This window comes from Penicillium expansum (assembly GCF_000769745.1).
Source record: "Penicillium expansum strain MD-8 chromosome Unknown contig49, whole genome shotgun sequence".
NCBI lineage: Eukaryota > Fungi > Ascomycota > Eurotiomycetes > Eurotiales > Aspergillaceae > Penicillium > Penicillium expansum.
Genome location: NW_015971176.1, coordinates 47,171 through 65,896, shown reverse-complemented (window position 1 = coordinate 65,896; position 18,726 = coordinate 47,171). Strand labels below are relative to the sequence as shown.

Below are 18,726 nucleotides of genomic sequence, written 5' to 3'. Positions count from 1 at the left end.
GGGGGGGGGATTGTTCCCACTGCAATTTGAACAGGTATTTGGGGTTCGGTATGTACAGAGAGAGACATGCCACACAGTTAAATATCTTGGGTATTCCCTGCCTAACGATGAAACTTTTGCTTTGGTCGCCGAAGCAGTGTGGTCGGCAGCGTGGCTGAGCACATGATGGTCTCGGGTAATATCGTCACTCAGATAAGAGGCAAATCGACTCCATCATGGCTGTCGTTGTTGACCGCTAGATTGGTCAGTGTGTTTGACATTCGCACATGCTGTGACAGGATGCGTAGGCGTAGGCCATGCATTTTCCCGATGCAGTACGTATGTATGTAGGTACTCTCCTGTGCTCTGTGAGTATTGAGGCTCTTCGATTACCGAGTGTCGGCAATGAAAGCAGCGCTATATGGGCATTATCAAGCTGGAATAAACGCCCTGGTGGTGCTCGTGTTCCTTTGTGTGGGTTCTTTGGGAAGATATACTGCACGCCGTAGGCCTCATGGGCACTAGATTTGCATGTAACCTAGTATACACCACGGAGGATATAGATATAATCTACCGTGGATAATCCAAGTAGGATGGCCTTAACACCGAAGTACCATCCGTAGAAAGTACACGAATGAACAAGGGAGAACAAAAAAGCCGTGATATCTCGTCATCAAGACGAGTCAACGGACAAACCGTGACGTCTTTCTCCCCACACTGTACCACCATCAGCAAGGTCACCGCATGCCTGTTATGGCAGTTGTCAGCAGAGAGCATATCATGTCAGCGTTGAGTGTTTATCGCCAGGACTTCCACGTCTTTCACGGCTCGCAGCTTGCCGGGAGTCCGCAGTGGAGGTCTCCGGGTTGATTGTCATTGTAGTACAAAGCGTACGGGATTTGAAATATAATAATCTAGGGGTTTGCAGTTGATGTTTGCAGAGTCGGAGGTCGGAATTTCGGGATTCTCGTGGAATATGAGATGATCTCCACTGTCTTGCACTCGGCTCGTGGCCCGAAAATCTGGGGGAAATGGAATTGCGCTCCGTTTCTTTCTCGCTGTATGATGATAGGATGTTGAGAATGCCAATGCTATGGAAGGATTCATGGATCAGGCAATACATACATAACAGAACATAAGTAGAAAAGAAAATGAGCTGTCCTATCGCCAACTGATAAGATCGGGATTTGGGGAGAGCGGCCACTCGCGGCCAGAGCGGCCATCGGAGGTGCCCGATACTCTCTTGATCAACCCATATTTGGTGAATTCCAGATAGAATAAATACTCCTTTGGTCTGCTGGATAATACAATTTTTTTAACCCTCACCATACTCAATTCTCCATTCTCTTCTGTATATCAAATTTATCCCCCACAATTCAAAATGAGCGCATTAGCAGCCGCCCGCTATGGCAAGGACAATGTCCGCGTGTGCAAAGTGCACCGCGATGAGAAGACTGGTATTCAGACTGTCGTGGAAATGACCATCTGTGTCCTGCTGGAGGGCGACATTGAGACCTCGTAAGTATAGCGACATTTCTCATCTCCAAAAAAAAGGGTTGAAGCTAATCCAAAGGTCTCCACAGTTACACCAAAGCCGATAACAGCGTCGTCGTCGCAACCGACTCGATCAAGAACACCATCTTCATCAAAGCCAAGCAGAACCCCGTAACCCCACCGGAGCTGTTCGGTTCAATCCTGGGCACACACTTCATCGAGAAGTACAGCCACATCCACGCAGCGCACGTCAATATCGTGACCCACCGCTGGGTGCGCCTGGACATCGACGGCAAGCCGCACCCGCACTCATTCATCAAGCCTGGCTCCGAGACTCGCAACGTACAAGTCGACGTGGTTGAGGGCAAGGGAATTGACATCAACTCCTCCATCAATGGCCTGACCGTGCTAAAGAGCACCGGTTCCCAGTTCTGGGGCTTTGTCCGTGACGAGTACACTACCCTCAAGGAGACCTGGGATCGTCTCCTCAGCACTGATGTCGCGGCGAACTGGCAGTGGCGCCGCTTCACCGGCCTCGCTGAGGTCAAGACACACTCTGAGAAGTTTAATGCTGCTTGGGAGGCGGCCCGCGCTATCACCCTCAAGACATTTGCTGAGGATAACAGTGCATCTGTCCAGGCGACAATGTACAAGATGGGAGAGCAGATTCTTGCTGCTGTGCCTCTGTTGGAGACTGTTGAGTATGCGTTGCCTAATATTCACTTCTTTGAAGTTGGTATGTTTGACCCTTTTCCCCTGTGAATCTTAGATTTAGGCTAATTAATCCCTGCGATTTTAGATCTCAGCTGGCACAAGGGTATCAAGAACACCGGCAAGGATGCCGAGGTGTACGCCCCCCAGTCCAACCCCAACGGTCTTATCAAGTGCACCGTTGGCCGCGCTGGCCAAAAGGCTAAGCTATAAATGCTTTATAGAGGATTGTCGGCGAGCTCCGACATGGGCGCTAACTTGTTTTTCCCTCTACTGTACATATATCTATTTTCTATACCTCTGGGATCAGACTCCCTATATCTCGAATCCAATTCAACACAATTCTTCACATGATACATAGTAAAAAGTATATAAAAAAAGATATTGTATAGTACGTGGTATTGTGATTGTATGTGCTATAAGTACATTTCAAAAGAACCGCAGGCTCGAAAGTTGAAAAGTCCGAGGTCAAGCCAACGGAGTAGATAATCAAAAGCAATATCCCAAATGGACTCCACACCCATGCGCTTTTGCAGTAGGATCATAACATCGCAGGAGAATAGAATACAGGCAGACACAGACCCGGTTTAGGTCGGTGTTGTAAAATGACGAAAGAAGGAGAGATGAAAAAGGATGCTTTATGCGCTGGGCTTGTCGGCGGCTTCTTTGAATGCTTCCTGCACTTCGGGCAGATTTCCGATCACTGATTGGTTGCCAAACTTGACAATATTCTCCTTGTAGGGGTGGGCGACACCTTCGAAAGCTGCGCGATATTGGGTTAGACTGGGCTCAAAACGCGAAGTATACAGGCTGAATGGATGGGTCCATGTCGTTCTTTGAAGATGAATCCGTGTATATATATCTCCATCGAGTAACCAAGTAACCCATCCAATGAGTAGGAACACGGCAATCACATAGCACTTACTCTTCAATCGAGCGAGGCGAGCATCCTTAAGTCGGTTCTTAGGCAACATGCCCCTAACAGCGCGGCGGAGGACTTCACCACCACCCCATTTGGCGAACATCTGATCCATCGTCATGCTCTTCAAGCTACCGGGCCGCGTCGTGTGCGTGTAGTACTTCTTCTGGAATCGCTTCTTTCCTGTTGTCTTGAGATCATGGCATCCCACAACCACCACATAATCACCACAGTCTGTTGAGGGGTCATAGATGGGCTTGTTCTTGCCCATCAGAACGAGGGCGATTGACGAGGCGAGGCGGCCGAGGGAACGTTCATCAGCGCCGGCATCGACATAGTGCCATGTGCGCGAGTAGGCGAGACGGGTCTGATGTGTCAATTGTTAGAATTGAGTTGGACGCTTGAATGCAGGGTATGCGGTTGCCCCGGAAGGCTCCGCATTGAAGCTATTTACCTTGCCGACGAGTTGCGACATCTTGTTGACGCGGCGTATGGTAGTGTAGGTGCCGGGGTAAGGGACAATTAAACAATTAATGAAAGGTGGAGAAGTTCAATTGAAGATCCCAGCAACAAAAACAGACCCAGCGGCTGATGATTCGAGATAATGATGATCTCAGCGGTCTCTGTATTCCTTGTAGCCTCTAACCCGCCCCCGACTGAAGTTCTCCGGGTCATGTGACCAAGCCCTAAGTCTCGTGCCACGCTAGTCCCAAAATAGAATTAGCGTCGCACACTAAGCGAAACCCGCACGGAAGGGCAAATCACTGTGTATGGGAATTCAAGTGACTCTTTTTCCATCTCCCTCGACAACACACTCCCTCCCCCACGACAATCCACCATGGCTTCCGTCCCGAGTGTGCAATGCTTCGGCAAGAAGAAGACGGGTAAGCTCTCTTTTTTTCGACCGGATATCAGTGTGAATGAACCCGTGCGCTGACATTTAATTTTCAATAGCCACCGCTGTCGCCCACTGCAAGGTATGATGAAACGCCTATACTCCCTCGGTCCCAATACGTTGTTTCGAAATATCTGGAAGGAAAACAGTCGGAAAGGAATTGTGCACGAAACGAAGAACTGGGATTGAATTTTTGAAGGATATACGAAACAACATGTTGCGCGATCATTGGGGTCATATACACATTGAACTGGACAACATGCTGAGACTTCTTACAGCAAGGCAAGGGCCTCGTCAAGGTTAACGGCCAGCCCCTCTCCCTGGTCCAGCCCGAGATCCTCCGTTTCAAGGTACGCACAATACATTCGCTCCACCAACTCCCGCGCGCCAGAAAAGAAGGGATTCGCCCGAATCGCAAGCGACAATGGCAATGGGAATACGTCTCCGAAATCGGTTTCTGACAATTCACGCTCGAATTTTTAGGTCTACGAGCCCCTCCTCATCGTCGGCGTTGACAAGTTCGCTGGTGTCGACATCCGTGTCCGCGTTACCGGTGGTGGTCACACCTCGCAGGTCTACGCCATCCGTCAGGCTATCGCCAAGTCCATTGTCGCCTACTACCAGAAGTACGTCGATGAGCACTCCAAGAACCAGCTGAAGCAGGCTCTTGCTCAGTACGACCGCACACTCCTGGTTGCCGACAACCGCCGTGCCGAGCCCAAGAAGTTCGGTGGTCGCGGTGCCCGCTCCCGTTACCAGAAGTCCTACCGTTAAATTTTTCTTTCTCACTTGTTACGCGGCGAAAGGGAAAAGAAAAGTTTACGGCAATGGGGAAATGGAATATGTCTGTCTTCATATGTTTTTTCTATCACGACTTATTTCCATGACTTCTTGGTGGACTGGGGACTTGGGAGGATTCGGGGATGTTTGAGCGGTTTATGTTCGGTTTAACCGCTCTTACATGAGATCAGAAGGACCGGGCTAGAGGAATTTGGGAAAATGACCTCTGGTTGTTGTTCCGGTGCCTTGTTGATATGTTTTTCACTGGCGCTGTCCTGCACGGCTGGAAAAAATACCTAGCATAGCCAGGAAAATCTACTCAATGATACTGGGTTTCATCTTGTTCACATCTTTGTTTTTGGGATCTTTGGGGTTATTTTAGCTATGGTGTTCTAACTTTGGTCTCACTTTTTCCCCAGATTTATGTTCTTATACGCCAAACTTGGGTAGGTATATGCTGAAGGTAAACCGCCGAGGTACTCGCCCCTCGTTCTCGCATACTGGAGCACATCTAGGATTCATGGATCTACACATGGCGAGTTCACCCCGGACATCTGCCTATCTGTCACTCGGATTTGCCGCCAAGTGTCATTCCAATTGGACAATACTTCAATTCCTTGTCATATCCACATGGTTTTGGCCTCATAAACCCTCACATACAAGAGAGAAACATAGTTGGCACTCGCAGCAAGTGCGGCAGCTCTCTTTCAACATGCCCAGCTTAGCTCCTCTTGAAATGCTCCCCATGGCTCCAATGCCTCTTCTTCGCCATATCTCTTGTCTCAAAATGGCCCGGCACTAGTTATCAGCCAGACATTGCTTTGTATGAATATTGGCACCTTTAGGCAGTAAGCTTACCATTTCATCCGAAGTGCATAAGACCCGTTTATCACCAAAGTAGGCGAATTGCAATGTCTTTTCTCGACCAACCCTCCCATCCTCTTGCATCAGAAATTATTTTCTTTCCTCACTGGGGGTAGCATTGGATATGGACTTCGGGAAGTATGGCATCGGTGTAAGCTCATCATTTGTGAGTTGAGAGGATGGCCTGTAAATGTGTGCCCACTTGAAGTGCTATGAGACCCAACCGTTAGCGAAGTAAAAACAGACTGCAAACTCATTTGTCTGGTCAATCCTCTATGGTTGAGACCTTGTTTTCAACTCCCATCAGAGGTATTTTGTTTTCCCTTTCATTGATCACTCTGCCAATGCATAGTCACTCGGACGGAATAAGAACTTTAAAGTCATCATTCGAGAGTTTCAAGGCTCAACCATCACCAAGGCATAGGGGAATGACCAACGTACCTTTCTCGATCAACCCCTATGTAATCGGGGCCTTGTGTTCATCTCATATCAGATTATTTATTTGTTTTCTTTTCATTTATGCTTATGCCAATGCATAGGCACTCAGACTGAGGCCAACAATCATCATGTATGAGTTTCGAGGCGCGCCCACTTGATATAGATTCACCTATTCAAGGTGACTTCATCTAAAGGCTCATCATTAGCAATCCCAAAAATATGGGGGAATGGAAAACTTGTCTCTGTTTGTTCAGTCATCACTGAAGCATAGTCATGTTCTCATCTGAGATATAAAACTTCATTGCAGCCAAAATATAGCGAAATTGTAGACCTATCTTTCGAGAGATCAATCCTTTGTAGTGGAAACCTTCTTTCACTCGTATCAGATGTTGGTTTTTATTTCACCGGGGCCCATGCCAATGCGTAGCCCTCCTCAAATCAATGGCACAACTGTCATCACTTAGGAGTGTTGAAGGTTTATCCACTTAGAAAGATCCTCTCGAAACTCACGATTAACCTTCATAAAAATGGAGGGAATGGAAAACTTGCCTTTACTTATCTCGACCATGGCCGAGGTATAGGCATGAGCTCATCAAAGTATAAGCCTGGGAAGATTTCTCTAAAAGGATGTGGTTAATGGTCAGGGAAGTGGAAAACTTACCTCGCTCCTTTTGTATCAATCGTTCTTGAAGCATGCGCTTGTTTCGATCTAAAATGTGATGATAAAGCATAGGGATATTGCACACGTACCTCTCTTGATCAATCCTCCGTATCCTTCAGCCCCAAGTTCCTCGCATCAGGTATGCTTTCTCTATTCGGTGACCTCCTTTGGCAAGACAACGAATAGAGAAAGCATAAAAAATCATCATTGCGAGATCTCGGGCTTGTCCATCAATGTGTCTGTAGTCACTGCATTACTGCGTCGAGTCGGGGGAGCTAGAAGTGCGAAACATACCTATATAATTGGAAAAGTCAGCGACAGATCATATGAGTCCGGGTGTCAATTAAGAAAACAAGTTCTCTTTTTTGGCTTTGTATCAACCTGAATATACAATCTCAGGATCGGAGGACCGGTAAATGAGAGACCAGAGTATTGCAGTGATCTGTATCAACCCTCGTGATTGGGGTAATTGGCCTCGCATCAGACTGTTCTTTTCGTGCGTTATCCTCACAGTCCACAGTGAGAGTGTAGACTAGGACCCGAAATTTATTGTGTAGTAAAGAATGGTCATCATTTTGCGGGCTTCAATTGCTTGGACGATGAAGGGCTGTGTAGAGTCATACCTGAATGAGAAATTGGCAATCTAAAGCGATATACTGAAACAATTAGGTGATTGGCCTCGCATCAGACTGTTCTTTTCATTCGTTGTCCTCACAGTCTACAGCGAGAGCGTAGACTAGGATCCGAAATTTATTGTGTAGTAAAAGATGGTCATCATTTTGCGGGCTTCAATTGTTCTTGGGCGATAAAGCGTTGTTTCTTAGTCGTATCTGAATGAGAAATTGACAATCTAAAGCGATACATTGGAATAATTAGCAGAGAAGCTCCAATGTCAGCGTAAGGAGAATTGTGACATACCTTACAGATATCGGCATTCTCATATTTGGTCCTACATCAGCCAGAAGCCAGGGAGGGATTGAACAAGTAGAACAGATTTGCAAACGGCTTGGTCCGAATCAATCGTTTGATTTGTCGCGCCTCGGACAGACCGGTGTAGCCCCTCAGTTCATTGAAAGCCATGGACGTTCAAGTTCTTATTTGCAAACTTTCAAATCCCCTAGATATTAGTCTGCAGACCCTCAGGGTGTTGGTATCAAGCCACACATATGCATGCCTGTAAAAGGGATGGAATCTTTTGATCTGGAAGTGTGAACTAAAGAACCAATGTGGAACTAGATCACGTACCGGTGTTCAATCCCATTCAATTGTATCCGTTGACCTTCGAAAAATCGGGGTCAGCTCTAGATTGTAGCCCTCGTCATCTGAACTTTCAGATAATTATGCTCCTAGAAATCCATTAGAATTATACGGAGTCACATATGAGAGTAAAAATGGGATAGCCTAGATGACTCGAGTATTAAACAAAAGGAAATTAACGTATCAAGTTCAGAAGAGCTGCATGATCAGTCAATAAGATAAGATACTCGATAGCCCACGGTCTTCTCATAAATTGTGCTTTCCGCGGCATCAAATATGGATTGCGCTTGTGGGATTGGAAGGAGGATCATGCCTCGGGGTACATATGGAAACCTAGGATATCTCGAGATTGTTAGCGAGAGCTTCCAGAATCACAACAGAATATGGCCATAAGATCAGCCAAGGAAAGAATATCTCCTTTGTTTCGCATCGTATCAAAGTTCTTTTCAATTTTCATCATGCCCACTGACCTAGTCACTTTGGACTGGCGACAGTCATTTTCAAATTGTAACTTCTCATCATGAAATGCGCTTTGGGGCCCGCCGAGTATCCAACTTTTGGAATGCTCAGTAATTCATATCGAGTCGGTAAACATGGAACAGATACCTAGTTTTCTTAAGAGTGTTAGCGAAAATATTGGAACATCACTCGATAGTACGAACAGTCAGATCATCAAACCAGATACTCTTTTGCCTTGGCCCAGATCAGCTTAATCTTTTCAGTTCCATCCCAGGTTTGCTTTTGGCCCATTGGTTTCTGTAGCTCGAGTGGCCATTGTTTGCGAGTTTCAACTTTTGAATACCAAATGGAATTGAGGATTTTCGAGGTGGTGGCATCGTCATGTATGCGCGTGTCGATCGGATAGATACTATATATTTCCCACGTGTTAGCGGAATCGGTCTCCTGATTGTAGCCATATCGCTAGACGGGAAAACCAGTATTGTGTCCCAGCAGATGAACAGCTCAGCTTCAAGTGCTGAGAATTGAGGAAGCTCTTGTGTCACCATTCGCCGGGTTTGAGGCGAGGACCAACTCAGACTCGAATTTGATGCTCAAGTCATACCTAAGCATAGAGGTATGGTATCCTAGATAGATTGGTGAAAGTGTTAGCCAAGTTGCTCCCATTTCCCACAGAAAGGCTGTAATGGATAGAGTTCTGCTGTTTGGTTTCGTATCAGATCAATAAATGTTATGGCATATCCGCAGATTCGATTTTCGGTCAAGGTCATCATATACGACAGCATGGCAAAAAAAGCACTCATACTTCCCTATGGTATAATAGTAAACTGTAGCTGCTCATCTCATTCAAGATGCTAGCTGGGTATCATTCATCGTATACACCCAGCTGCCACGATTGTACAGGGAAAGGCTAGTGCTGGGAAATTTGGCGACGGTGTTGAGGGATGCCCTGCATTGGGTTAGGAACAATTCAATTTATTTTTATCATGGCAAGTCAAAATGGCATGCTGGAAGGTAGGAGACTCACCAATACATCTTCCATGAACTCCCTATCTCGTGAAGTGTGCTGTGTTCTGCTGGGCAACTCATAGTTCGCCAATGCGGCAGGCGGAGACGACATGCATGAGCCAATGAACGAGAGAATAAGAGGGCGTCCCAAAATAGACCGATTAGAACTTTAACAGCATGCGTTAAAGTAGAACACTTACCAAAGTCCTTTCCAATAACTCATGTCGCATCCTCGTGCTGTGTGTGCTTTGGGAGTCTCATAGTTCGTTGATGCACGGGGCAACCGAACTACGGCACAATAGGCAGAGGTAACACGCATGGCACGTAATAAACAAACAAGAAGAAGAAGAAGAAGAAGAAGAAGAAGAAGACATTAGATCAAAAGAGATTATGGTGTGAAATGAAAGCAAGACAGTGGACAAGACTAGAACACGTCCTGGGGGCAAAATCAACGAAGTAAAAACGTGTGACGCCAACCCATACATAGGTTTGCCGTAAAACTAAAGAGTGAGAAAAGAAAACAACAGAATAGCTAGAAACGGAAGTGGTAAACGACTCAGCCGCGGCTTGGAATTCTCTGATACAGCAGAGCCTATACAGGCAAATGGGACTTTAAGTTTCACATCGCCGGGGGAGCAACCTACAGTACGACAATACGAAATACGGGCACCTCACATTACCTGAAAATCCATTACTATAACAGAATCAGGCCAATCTGTAGATTGTCAGCGTCGCGGTTTGTGAGCACCATAGTCTTGAAGACTACCTTGACATGCATCATATATTGAGAGATTTATCATTTGAGTGTGTCCCAAATTCTTTATCAACTACTCATTACCAGCCAAGAGGCATAACATCAGCTGTATCAGATTATTTGCTTAGTAGAATCATTATACTTTATGTTATATGTATGCATATACTGATCGTCCTAGGTACCGGGCTCATATTACTGGTAGTTTAGTCCTTCATCATATGTACTACTCTGAACTTTATGCTTAGAATAATTGAACTAGACTCTGCATAAGCAAATTATCAGTCCTTTATTGGGATTTTGGCCTGTTTTTAAACATTCAAGCAGCTAGATGCCTTTATCCGAGTCATGCATGGTGCCTATTACGCTAATAAAATCCATGTTTGCAGTGTATATATTGATAACTTTGAAACAGCAAAGCCAAAAAAACAAAGCGTAAAGTGACCCGACCCAAATTTAATATTGGAGCCCATCTCGTAGAATCATTATAGAGTTAGATATAGGGCACGATATGATCGCCTGATCTCAGGACGGGTATATTCGCCTGAGGCACTAAATGGCTGATGTAATTGCTCTGTGCGCCTGGGGCAGAAACACTTACGGTGCTGACATAATGTCGCCAGCGGATAGGGAAAACGCGACCCGACGCGTGGTGTTCGCGTGCCTGGATGAATTGCGCGACACTCCTTTCATCCTCCCTGTCCCCGCAACAATCCTCGATCCGATCTACCATTCTCAACACACCCAACTCTATTTAATGGGTAGTGGTCTCTAAACAAACCATAATGCCTACGGCTCGCGAAAGATTGGCCGAGCTGAGGGCTCTCCGTGCCTCAGGAAAGAAACGAATTTCCACATACGAGGTCGAGGACCAGGGCGACATTTACGACGAGGTTGATGATGACGGTTACAAAAAGGTTATTCGAGACCGTCTTGATCAGGATGATTTCGTCGTCGATGATAACGGCGCCGGTTACGCAGACGATGGCCGCGAAGTATGGAACGAACAGACAGCAGAATATGACAGCGACGAAAGTGACGAACTACCCATACGAGGCAAGGCTGCCAAACGAAAGAGAGAAGAGGAACAACAGCGAAAGGAGAAAATGAACAATGGCATATCCAAGTACTTCAACAAAGGACAGGCTGCGGCTTCTGCTCCCAAGCCCAAGGTGAGTGCTTTTTGGTCATGGAAATCAAACCCCTCGTTTTAACAACCAGTTTTACAAGCCCGCTGCTACTGCCGAGGACGATGCATTCATGGCCGATCTCCTCGGAGAGGTTGACACCAACGTCGTATCGAACCACGCCCCGACACGAAACATTGTTAAGTCAGAGGCCCGACGCAAAGTTCGCGTTCTCTCCCCGCCCTTGTCTGAGAAGCGTCGTCACGAGAAGCTTCAACCAAGAGATGAGAATGACATGCCAAGCTCGCCAATGAAGGACCAGGCGCTCCACTCTGACGGTCTCGATGACGGCCCTCTACCGATGCCAGACGATGATGATGTTCCCATGAGTGACATCCTGCCCTCATCTCCAATCAGCAAAGCAGTAGAGCGGAGGAACAATATCTCGGTCAAGGCTGAAGAGCCAGAGGACGACGATGTTGACCTTATGGATGTCGCAGAAGTCACTGGAGACTCCACCCTCAAATCGAAGACCATCAACATGACCGGCAGTCGGCCGCCCCCAAAGATCAAGCATGACATTGCTTCTACACCAGCAAGCTCGTCTCCAGTCAAATCAATGCCAGAAGAAATGGATGCTTCTTGGAATGACGTGAGGAGCAAATTGAACGTTCTCAGCAGTCCAGCCCCGGAAATGCGGTCCTTTGGGAAGCTCCGCGCCCAAGATGTGGTCGAAGATGACGGCAGTCTGCGCATATTCTGGCTGGACTATACAGAAGTCAACGGCAGCCTGTGTCTGTTCGGAAAAGTGAAGAACAAGCAGAATGGATCTTTCACTAGTGCCTTCGTCAAGGTTGACAATATCTTGCGAAAGCTTTATTTCCTTCCGCGGGAATATCGACACAAGCACGGACGAGCGACTGAAGAGGAGGTTGACATGCAAGATGTTTACTCGGAGGTTGACGAGATGATGTCAAAACTCAAGGTCGGCATGCACAAGATGAAACCATGCGAACGCAAATACGCATTTGAAATGCCTGGGGTTCCAAAGGAAGCAGAGTATCTCAAATTACTCTATCCGTACGATAAGGCTGCACTGCCAATGGAGACCAAGGGAGAGACTTTCTCGAACGTTTTCGGTACCAATACCTCCCTATTTGAACAGTTTGTTCTCTGGAAAAATATAATGGGCCCTTGCTGGCTCAGGATCGACCAGGCCGACTTTGCTGCAGTGACCAACGCATCCTGGTGCAAGTTCGAATGCCGGGCCGCCAAACCAGCACTCATCAGCCTCGTCCCAGATTCCGAGAACCTGGATGCCCCACCCTTGACCTTGATGAGTCTTTCTTTCCGTACCCAGCTAAATGTTAAGGAGAACAAGCAGGAGATTCTAATAGCGAGTGCTCGAGTGTATGAAGACGTTTCTCTAACTGATACCACTCCCCCGGAGAAGCTTCCGTGCAAGACATTCACCGTCATGCGCCCTGCCGGCGCTTCATACCCACTGCATTTCGAAGCCGAAGCACAAAACCAGCGGGGCACTGTCATTCTCGAAAGAACAGAACAGTTCTTGCTCAGCAAGTTCCTTGCTATGTTTGAGAAGATGGACCCCGATGTGATCATGGGCCATCAGTTGCAGGATGTCGACCTAGGCATTCTACTCAGCCGAATGCGTGAAAAGAAGACGCCTGGATGGCATCGTATTGGCCGACTCAGGCGTGGAGATTGGCCTAAGAATTTCAATAAGGGTGGCAACTTTTTCGCCGAAAGGCAGCTGATTGCTGGAAGATTGATGTGCGATGTTGCCAACGACATGGGCAAGGTAATTTTCTCTTCAAATTAGGTATATGACAATGCTGACTGCCACTAGTCTCTTATGATGAAATGTCAGTCGTGGAGTTTGACTGAGATGTGCCAACTGTATCTCGGCCAGGGCAATGTACGCCAGGAACTAGATGCCGAAGCGGCATTGAAGACCTGGGCGACCACCAAAGACGGTCTTATGAACTTTGTCAATCATTGTGATACAGATACATACTTCATTGCAGCATTAGTCCTACGTCTTCAGATGCTGCCGCTCACGAAGGTGTTGACCAACACCGCTGGCAATTCGTGGGCACGCACACTTAGCGGCACGCGTGCCGAGCGAAACGAGTACATTCTGCTACATGAGTTCCATCGCAACAAATACATTTGCCCAGACAAGTACTCATCTCGTCTTCAGAAGGCAGAGGAGAAGATGCAAGATGGCGATGATGACGAGGCGGTCGACAAGAAAAAGAAGGACAAATACAAGGGTGGTCTTGTTTTTGAGCCCGAAAAGGGTCTTTACGATCGCTTCATCCTTGTTATGGACTTCAACAGTCTGTATCCCAGTATCATCCAGGAATACAACATCTGCTTCACAACAGTGGACCGAACAGCTACGGTAAATCGACCCAAACCAAGCCCTCGTCTCATTTCGTTTATTCTAACATGTCAAACTAGGCCGAGAATGAAAATGAAGAAAAAGTGCCAGATGTCCCCTCCTCTGACCAAGAACAAGGTGTTCTACCTCGGCTGATCGCGACCTTGGTTAACCGTCGACGCGAAGTAAAGAGGTTGATGAAAGACAAGCGTGCCACACCCGAACAACTGGCCATCTGGGACACAAAACAATTGGCCTTGAAGCTGACTGCCAATTCCATGTACGGATGCTTGGGATACACGCAGAGTCGATTCTACGCTCGACCTCTAGCAATGCTCACCACCTTCAAGGGACGTGAGATTCTAAGAAACACCAAGGAACTAGCCGAAAGCCAGCAATTGCGAGTCATTTATGGTGACACCGATTCGGTCATGATCAATACAAATATGGACAACATGAGCGACGCCATGAAGGTTGGCGAAGAGTTCAAGAAATCGGTCAACGAACGTTACCGACTTCTAGAAATCGATATCGACAATGTCTTCCGTCGGCTTCTACTGCATGCCAAGAAAAAGTATGCTGCTGTCAACCTTACCGAAGTGGATGGCAAGTACGTGGAGAAACTAGAGGTTAAGGGTCTTGATATGAAGCGTCGTGAATACTGTGCCCTCTCAAAGGAGGTATCGTCGAAGCTGTTGAACGAAATTCTGTCCGGTGAAGATCAGGAAGTCGTGCTCAACAAGATCCACGAGTACTTGCGTGAGCTTGCAGAGAGGATGAAGGAATACACAATCCCTGTGCAGAAATACGTGATCTACACTGTATGTGATGAACCCGAGGATTTCTCTGGATAACCTTGCTAACTCTCCATCAGAAACTTTCAAAACGGCCCCAGGAGTACCCTAATAAAGAGAGCATGCCACCGGCACAAGTCGCTCTCCGCGAAATTTCCCGGGGCAAGACAGTTCGACCGAATGACGTCATCTCATATATCGTGACCAACGGAAACTCGGAAACCTCATCTCTGCCTCCCGCGAAGCGATCATACAGCCCGCAGGATGTGCTCAAGTCCGATTCGGGTCTCAAGCCAGATATTGAGTTCTACATTCTCAAGCAGATCTTCCCTCCTATTGAGCGTCTCTGCGCCCCGATCCCTGGTACTGATGCCGTCCGTCTCGCCGAGTGCTTGGGTCTTGATACTCGCAAATATCAGATCAATACCTCTAGCTCTAACAATCAACAAAACGCCGAGGTCACCCCACTCGAGTCGCAAATCCCGGACTCGGTTCGGTTTGCCAATTCCACGCGACTATCCCTAAGATGCCGATACTGCAAAGAACAGTCTGTGTATGAGGGTCTGGTGGCTTCATCGCACATGTGCACTGCTCACGGAATCGTTTGCCCGAACCAGAGCTGCCAGAAACCCTTTTCGGTCATGACAATTGTCGCGCAATTGGAGCACCAGATCCGCGAACAGACCTCGCGATACTACGAAGGCTGGCTGGTATGTGATGATTCGTCATGTGGCAACCGCACACGGCAAATCAGCGTTTATGGACACCGCTGTTTGGGTCCCCGAGGTCGAGCAGAAGGCTGTCTAGGCCGTATGTCGTACGAGTACTCAGAGAAGGAGATATACAACCAGCTTCTGTACTTTGCTGGTCTCTGGGATGTCGAGAAAGCTAAGGTCGCTGCCGAGAAAGAGACAGGAGAGAAAAAGGACAGTGTTGCAGCCCTTGCAGAGTTCAACCGCACAAGATTCGGTACGATCAAGGGGGTGGTGGACAGCTACCTAAAGAAGTGTGGTCGTCAATGGGTTGAGATGGATGGTCTCTTCCGCTTCATGTTACAATAGATGCTCCGGTGGCGTATGGTTTTGGTTATTTGTAAATACCTAAGGATATTGGAGTCTTGGAAAGTTGCATGGTCATGATCAAATCGAATTGCATATGTATTTTAGGGTCTTCTTCAAGTGTTTCGAGCGTTTTTATATCAAGATACGTCTTATCTTATCGTAAACCCCCCAATTCTCCGGCCACCCCCACTCCGTTATTCTTCACTTCAGCTTGATCGCTAATGCAGAGTAGTTATCCCTGCTCATTTGCTGATTGGCTCTTTCAATCATGTCTGTCAAAAGGGTTCTGGTCATTGCAGGATCAGACAGCTCAGGTGGAGCGTAAGTCCAAACATTCCACCCCGCAACACCGGCTGGGGAAAAAAGCCGTGCCCCACGAACTTATCTCCAAAGCGATACTTAACCCTCTATCCCTCAATTTACGCTATATTAAGATTACAAAAGAAAGCTCTAACATATTTCAGGGGTCTTGAAGCTGATCAAAGGGTCCTTGCGGCCCATGGATGCTACGCTCTCACTGCCACCACTGGGTTGACGGCACAAAATACATTAGGTGTGCAAGACATCTTTGTCGTGCCCTCGGAATTTGTGAGAAAGCAGATCAATGCTGGACTGGAAGATGTGGGTGCAGATGTGGTAAAACTGGGTAATCCATTTGCATTTTATGATTGGTATCTTGTTTATATAGAACTAATGGCCCCCTAGGCATGCTCTCATCTGCCGAGACAATTGATGTCATCGCAGAAACACTACAAGCTCACAAGGTCCCTGTAATTGTTCTGGATCCGGTATGCTCGATTTCTGTTCTCAAAATACTACTCTAACCAGCATCAACAGGTTATGGTTTCCACTAGTGGCTCCCAGTTGCTACCTGAAAAAGCAGTCAAGGAACTACGGACAAAGTTGCTTCCTTTGACCACAATTCTGACACCAAACATCCCTGAGGCTCTTCTCTTATTGAAAGATGCTGGTGCAGAGACCCCTGAACCGAAGGATCTAGAGGGAATGGTTGAGCTTGCTAAGAAGATATGCTCACTAGGCCCCAAGGCGGTTCTCCTCAAGGGAGGTCACCTTCCTTTGACGAAAGACCACAAAACATCTCTAGACCCGAAAGAAGCAACCTTAGTCGTGGATATCCTCTTTGACGGAACGACGACCACATTGTTCGAGACAGAGTTCTTGGTATCCAAGAATACCCACGGCACGGGCTGCTCACTTGCTTCGGCAATCGCTGCAAACCTGGCTTCTGGCAAGGACATGATCAGAGCGGTCCGGAGCGCCGTGCGATTTGTTGAGGTAGGAATCAAGACAAGCATTGATCTAGGTAAAGGTAGTGGACCGATCAATCATTTCCACTCTACTTACACCATGCCCTTTGCGCCGTATGTAACCCATCCCCAGGTTTTTCTTACGTGTATTTTCTTTGTTCTAACGATATGCTATTTAGTGGCCGATTCTTTGAGTACATCTTGGACCGCCAAGATGTGCAGCAAGCATGGCAGGAGTTCACCCACCATGAGTTTGTCGAAGGCATGGGCCAGGGTACACTGCCTATTAAACGCTTCAAGGAGTACCTTGTGCAAGATTATCTCTACCTGGTGAGCTTTCTTCAATGTGGTAGGGAGAATACATTCAACTAATCAAAATTCAAACTTATAGGTACAATTTGCCCGAAGCAATGCACTTGCATCATACAAGGCCAAGAGCATAGATTCAATAGCAGCTGTAAGTACTCGCCATACTTGTTTTCAATACCGATCTAACACAGTCACTTCAGTCGGCCAAGATTGTTCTCCACATCCAGCGGGAAATGGCATTGCACATCGACTACTGTGCCTCCTTTGGCCTTTCCAAGCAGGAGATGGAAAATACACCCGAAACTATCGGTAAGCTGGTCGTGCCGATGATGTATAAACTTGATAATGTGCTCACTAATCTCGATATGTATAGCTTGCACCGCATACAGCCGATACATTTTGGATGTAGGCCAATCAGAGGACTGGCTAGCCCTCCAAATGGCTCTCGCACCATGTTTGATCGGATATGGCGCCATTGCAAAACGGCTGCACGCGGGAGAAGATACTCTTCGCGAGGGGAATACCTACTGGAAATGGATCGAGAATTATGTTGCCGATGATTACACGGAGGCTGTACGACTGGGTTCAGGTAAGTCATATTGTGAAGAACAAGTGGAACATCTCACTGATTCATGTCATTTCATATAGCATTGTTGGAGGATCACATGCAACATGTGTCACCCAGTCGCATGGAAGAACTGATCAAGATCTTTGTTCGGGCTACGGAATTGGAGATTCGTTTCTGGGATATGGGCCTCGGCAGTTCTGGACAATAGGTTTGAAGACCCTAGTCTGCTACCTACATTGATCATAAAAATGGATTGTTCCTCCTTTGATCTTAAAATTCCAACGCTGCAGCCTCCTTGTGAAGATAATTTTACCTTGGTATAAAGCGTACTTCTGCGTCATCAAGCTGGTTGTTTGCTTCCAGAATGATCTGAAATAATTCACCCATGTATACGTGAAAAGGTAAAACATTAAATTTGTTGAATTCGCCCCAAATGTACGTATTGGCCTCCTCCATAATCAACAATTCTCGAAGTCTATCACTTTGCCGTCATTGTAGATTTATCGCCACTCAGGCTGTGTTCACAAAAAAGACTGCCTTGTCGCCATCTTCCAATATTTGCCCCCTTCTATCCATGGACCATCGATGCCTGGCGCAAATCTAAAAATTCCTAAATTTTCTGCCTGAAGTTGATAACAGCGACCAATCATAGATGAGATAGATACGAACGATGAAAGCGGCAAGTACCCACTAGTCCCTTTTAGGCAGGCGGTTTGAAGAGTACCTGATCCAGGCCACTGGTCATGTGATGATAGAAAAATACAAAGAGCACGCTAAGCCTAATTGAATTTTTACTCGCGCCTCCCCTGGCAAGTTTTTTATTTTTTTTTCTCCTTCCCTTTTCTTTCAAGTTCCCGACCTTTTCCTACCTTTTCTTGTGAACTTGTCCTTCTTTCATCCTTCTCTCTTCCCACTCCTCTTCTCATATTCTAATACCCTCTCTTTCTCCCAAATCACCCTTTCGCAGACTTAAAAT

At 46.9% G+C, this 18,726-nt stretch overlaps 5 protein-coding genes across 5 annotated transcripts; 4 read left to right on the top strand and 1 right to left on the bottom strand.

Annotated features, from left to right (window-relative positions):
- Positions 1-1,360: 1,360 nt before the first annotated feature.
- PEX2_019230 (urate oxidase) lies at positions 1,361-2,397 on the top strand (the record flags this gene model as incomplete). Its single annotated transcript, XM_016739198.1, has 3 exons — positions 1,361-1,497; positions 1,563-2,209; positions 2,273-2,397. 3 exons carry the CDS (start codon positions 1,361-1,363, stop codon positions 2,395-2,397), a joined length of 909 nt encoding a protein of 302 aa, XP_016602890.1.
- A 425-nt stretch (positions 2,398-2,822) lies between these two features.
- On the bottom strand, positions 2,823-3,578 carry PEX2_019220 (mitochondrial 54S ribosomal protein uL13m; the record flags this gene model as incomplete). Its single annotated transcript, XM_016739197.1, has 3 exons — positions 2,823-2,947; positions 3,110-3,470; positions 3,558-3,578. 3 exons carry the CDS (start codon positions 3,576-3,578, stop codon positions 2,823-2,825), a joined length of 507 nt encoding a protein of 168 aa, XP_016602889.1.
- Positions 3,579-3,941: 363 nt separating this feature from the next.
- On the top strand, positions 3,942-4,772 carry PEX2_019210 (40S ribosomal protein uS9; the record flags this gene model as incomplete). The annotated part of the gene is made up of 4 exons (XM_016739196.1): positions 3,942-3,987; positions 4,058-4,080; positions 4,277-4,348; positions 4,482-4,772. 4 exons carry the CDS (start codon positions 3,942-3,944, stop codon positions 4,770-4,772), a joined length of 432 nt encoding a protein of 143 aa, XP_016602888.1.
- Positions 4,773-11,001: 6,229 nt separating this feature from the next.
- Positions 11,002-15,605, top strand: PEX2_019200 (DNA-directed DNA polymerase alpha catalytic subunit POL1; the record flags this gene model as incomplete). The annotated part of the gene is made up of 5 exons (XM_016739195.1): positions 11,002-11,388; positions 11,447-13,165; positions 13,214-13,771; positions 13,831-14,571; positions 14,625-15,605. The coding sequence occupies 5 exons, from the start codon at positions 11,002-11,004 to the stop codon at positions 15,603-15,605; spliced, it is 4,386 nt and encodes a 1,461-aa protein (XP_016602887.1).
- Positions 15,606-15,873: 268 nt separating this feature from the next.
- PEX2_019190 (uncharacterized protein) lies at positions 15,874-17,958 on the top strand (the record flags this gene model as incomplete). Its single annotated transcript, XM_016739194.1, has 9 exons — positions 15,874-15,926; positions 16,070-16,251; positions 16,311-16,393; positions 16,443-16,987; positions 17,053-17,203; positions 17,265-17,330; positions 17,383-17,491; positions 17,556-17,771; positions 17,831-17,958. The coding sequence occupies 9 exons, from the start codon at positions 15,874-15,876 to the stop codon at positions 17,956-17,958; spliced, it is 1,533 nt and encodes a 510-aa protein (XP_016602886.1).
- Positions 17,959-18,726: the final 768 nt, after the last annotated feature.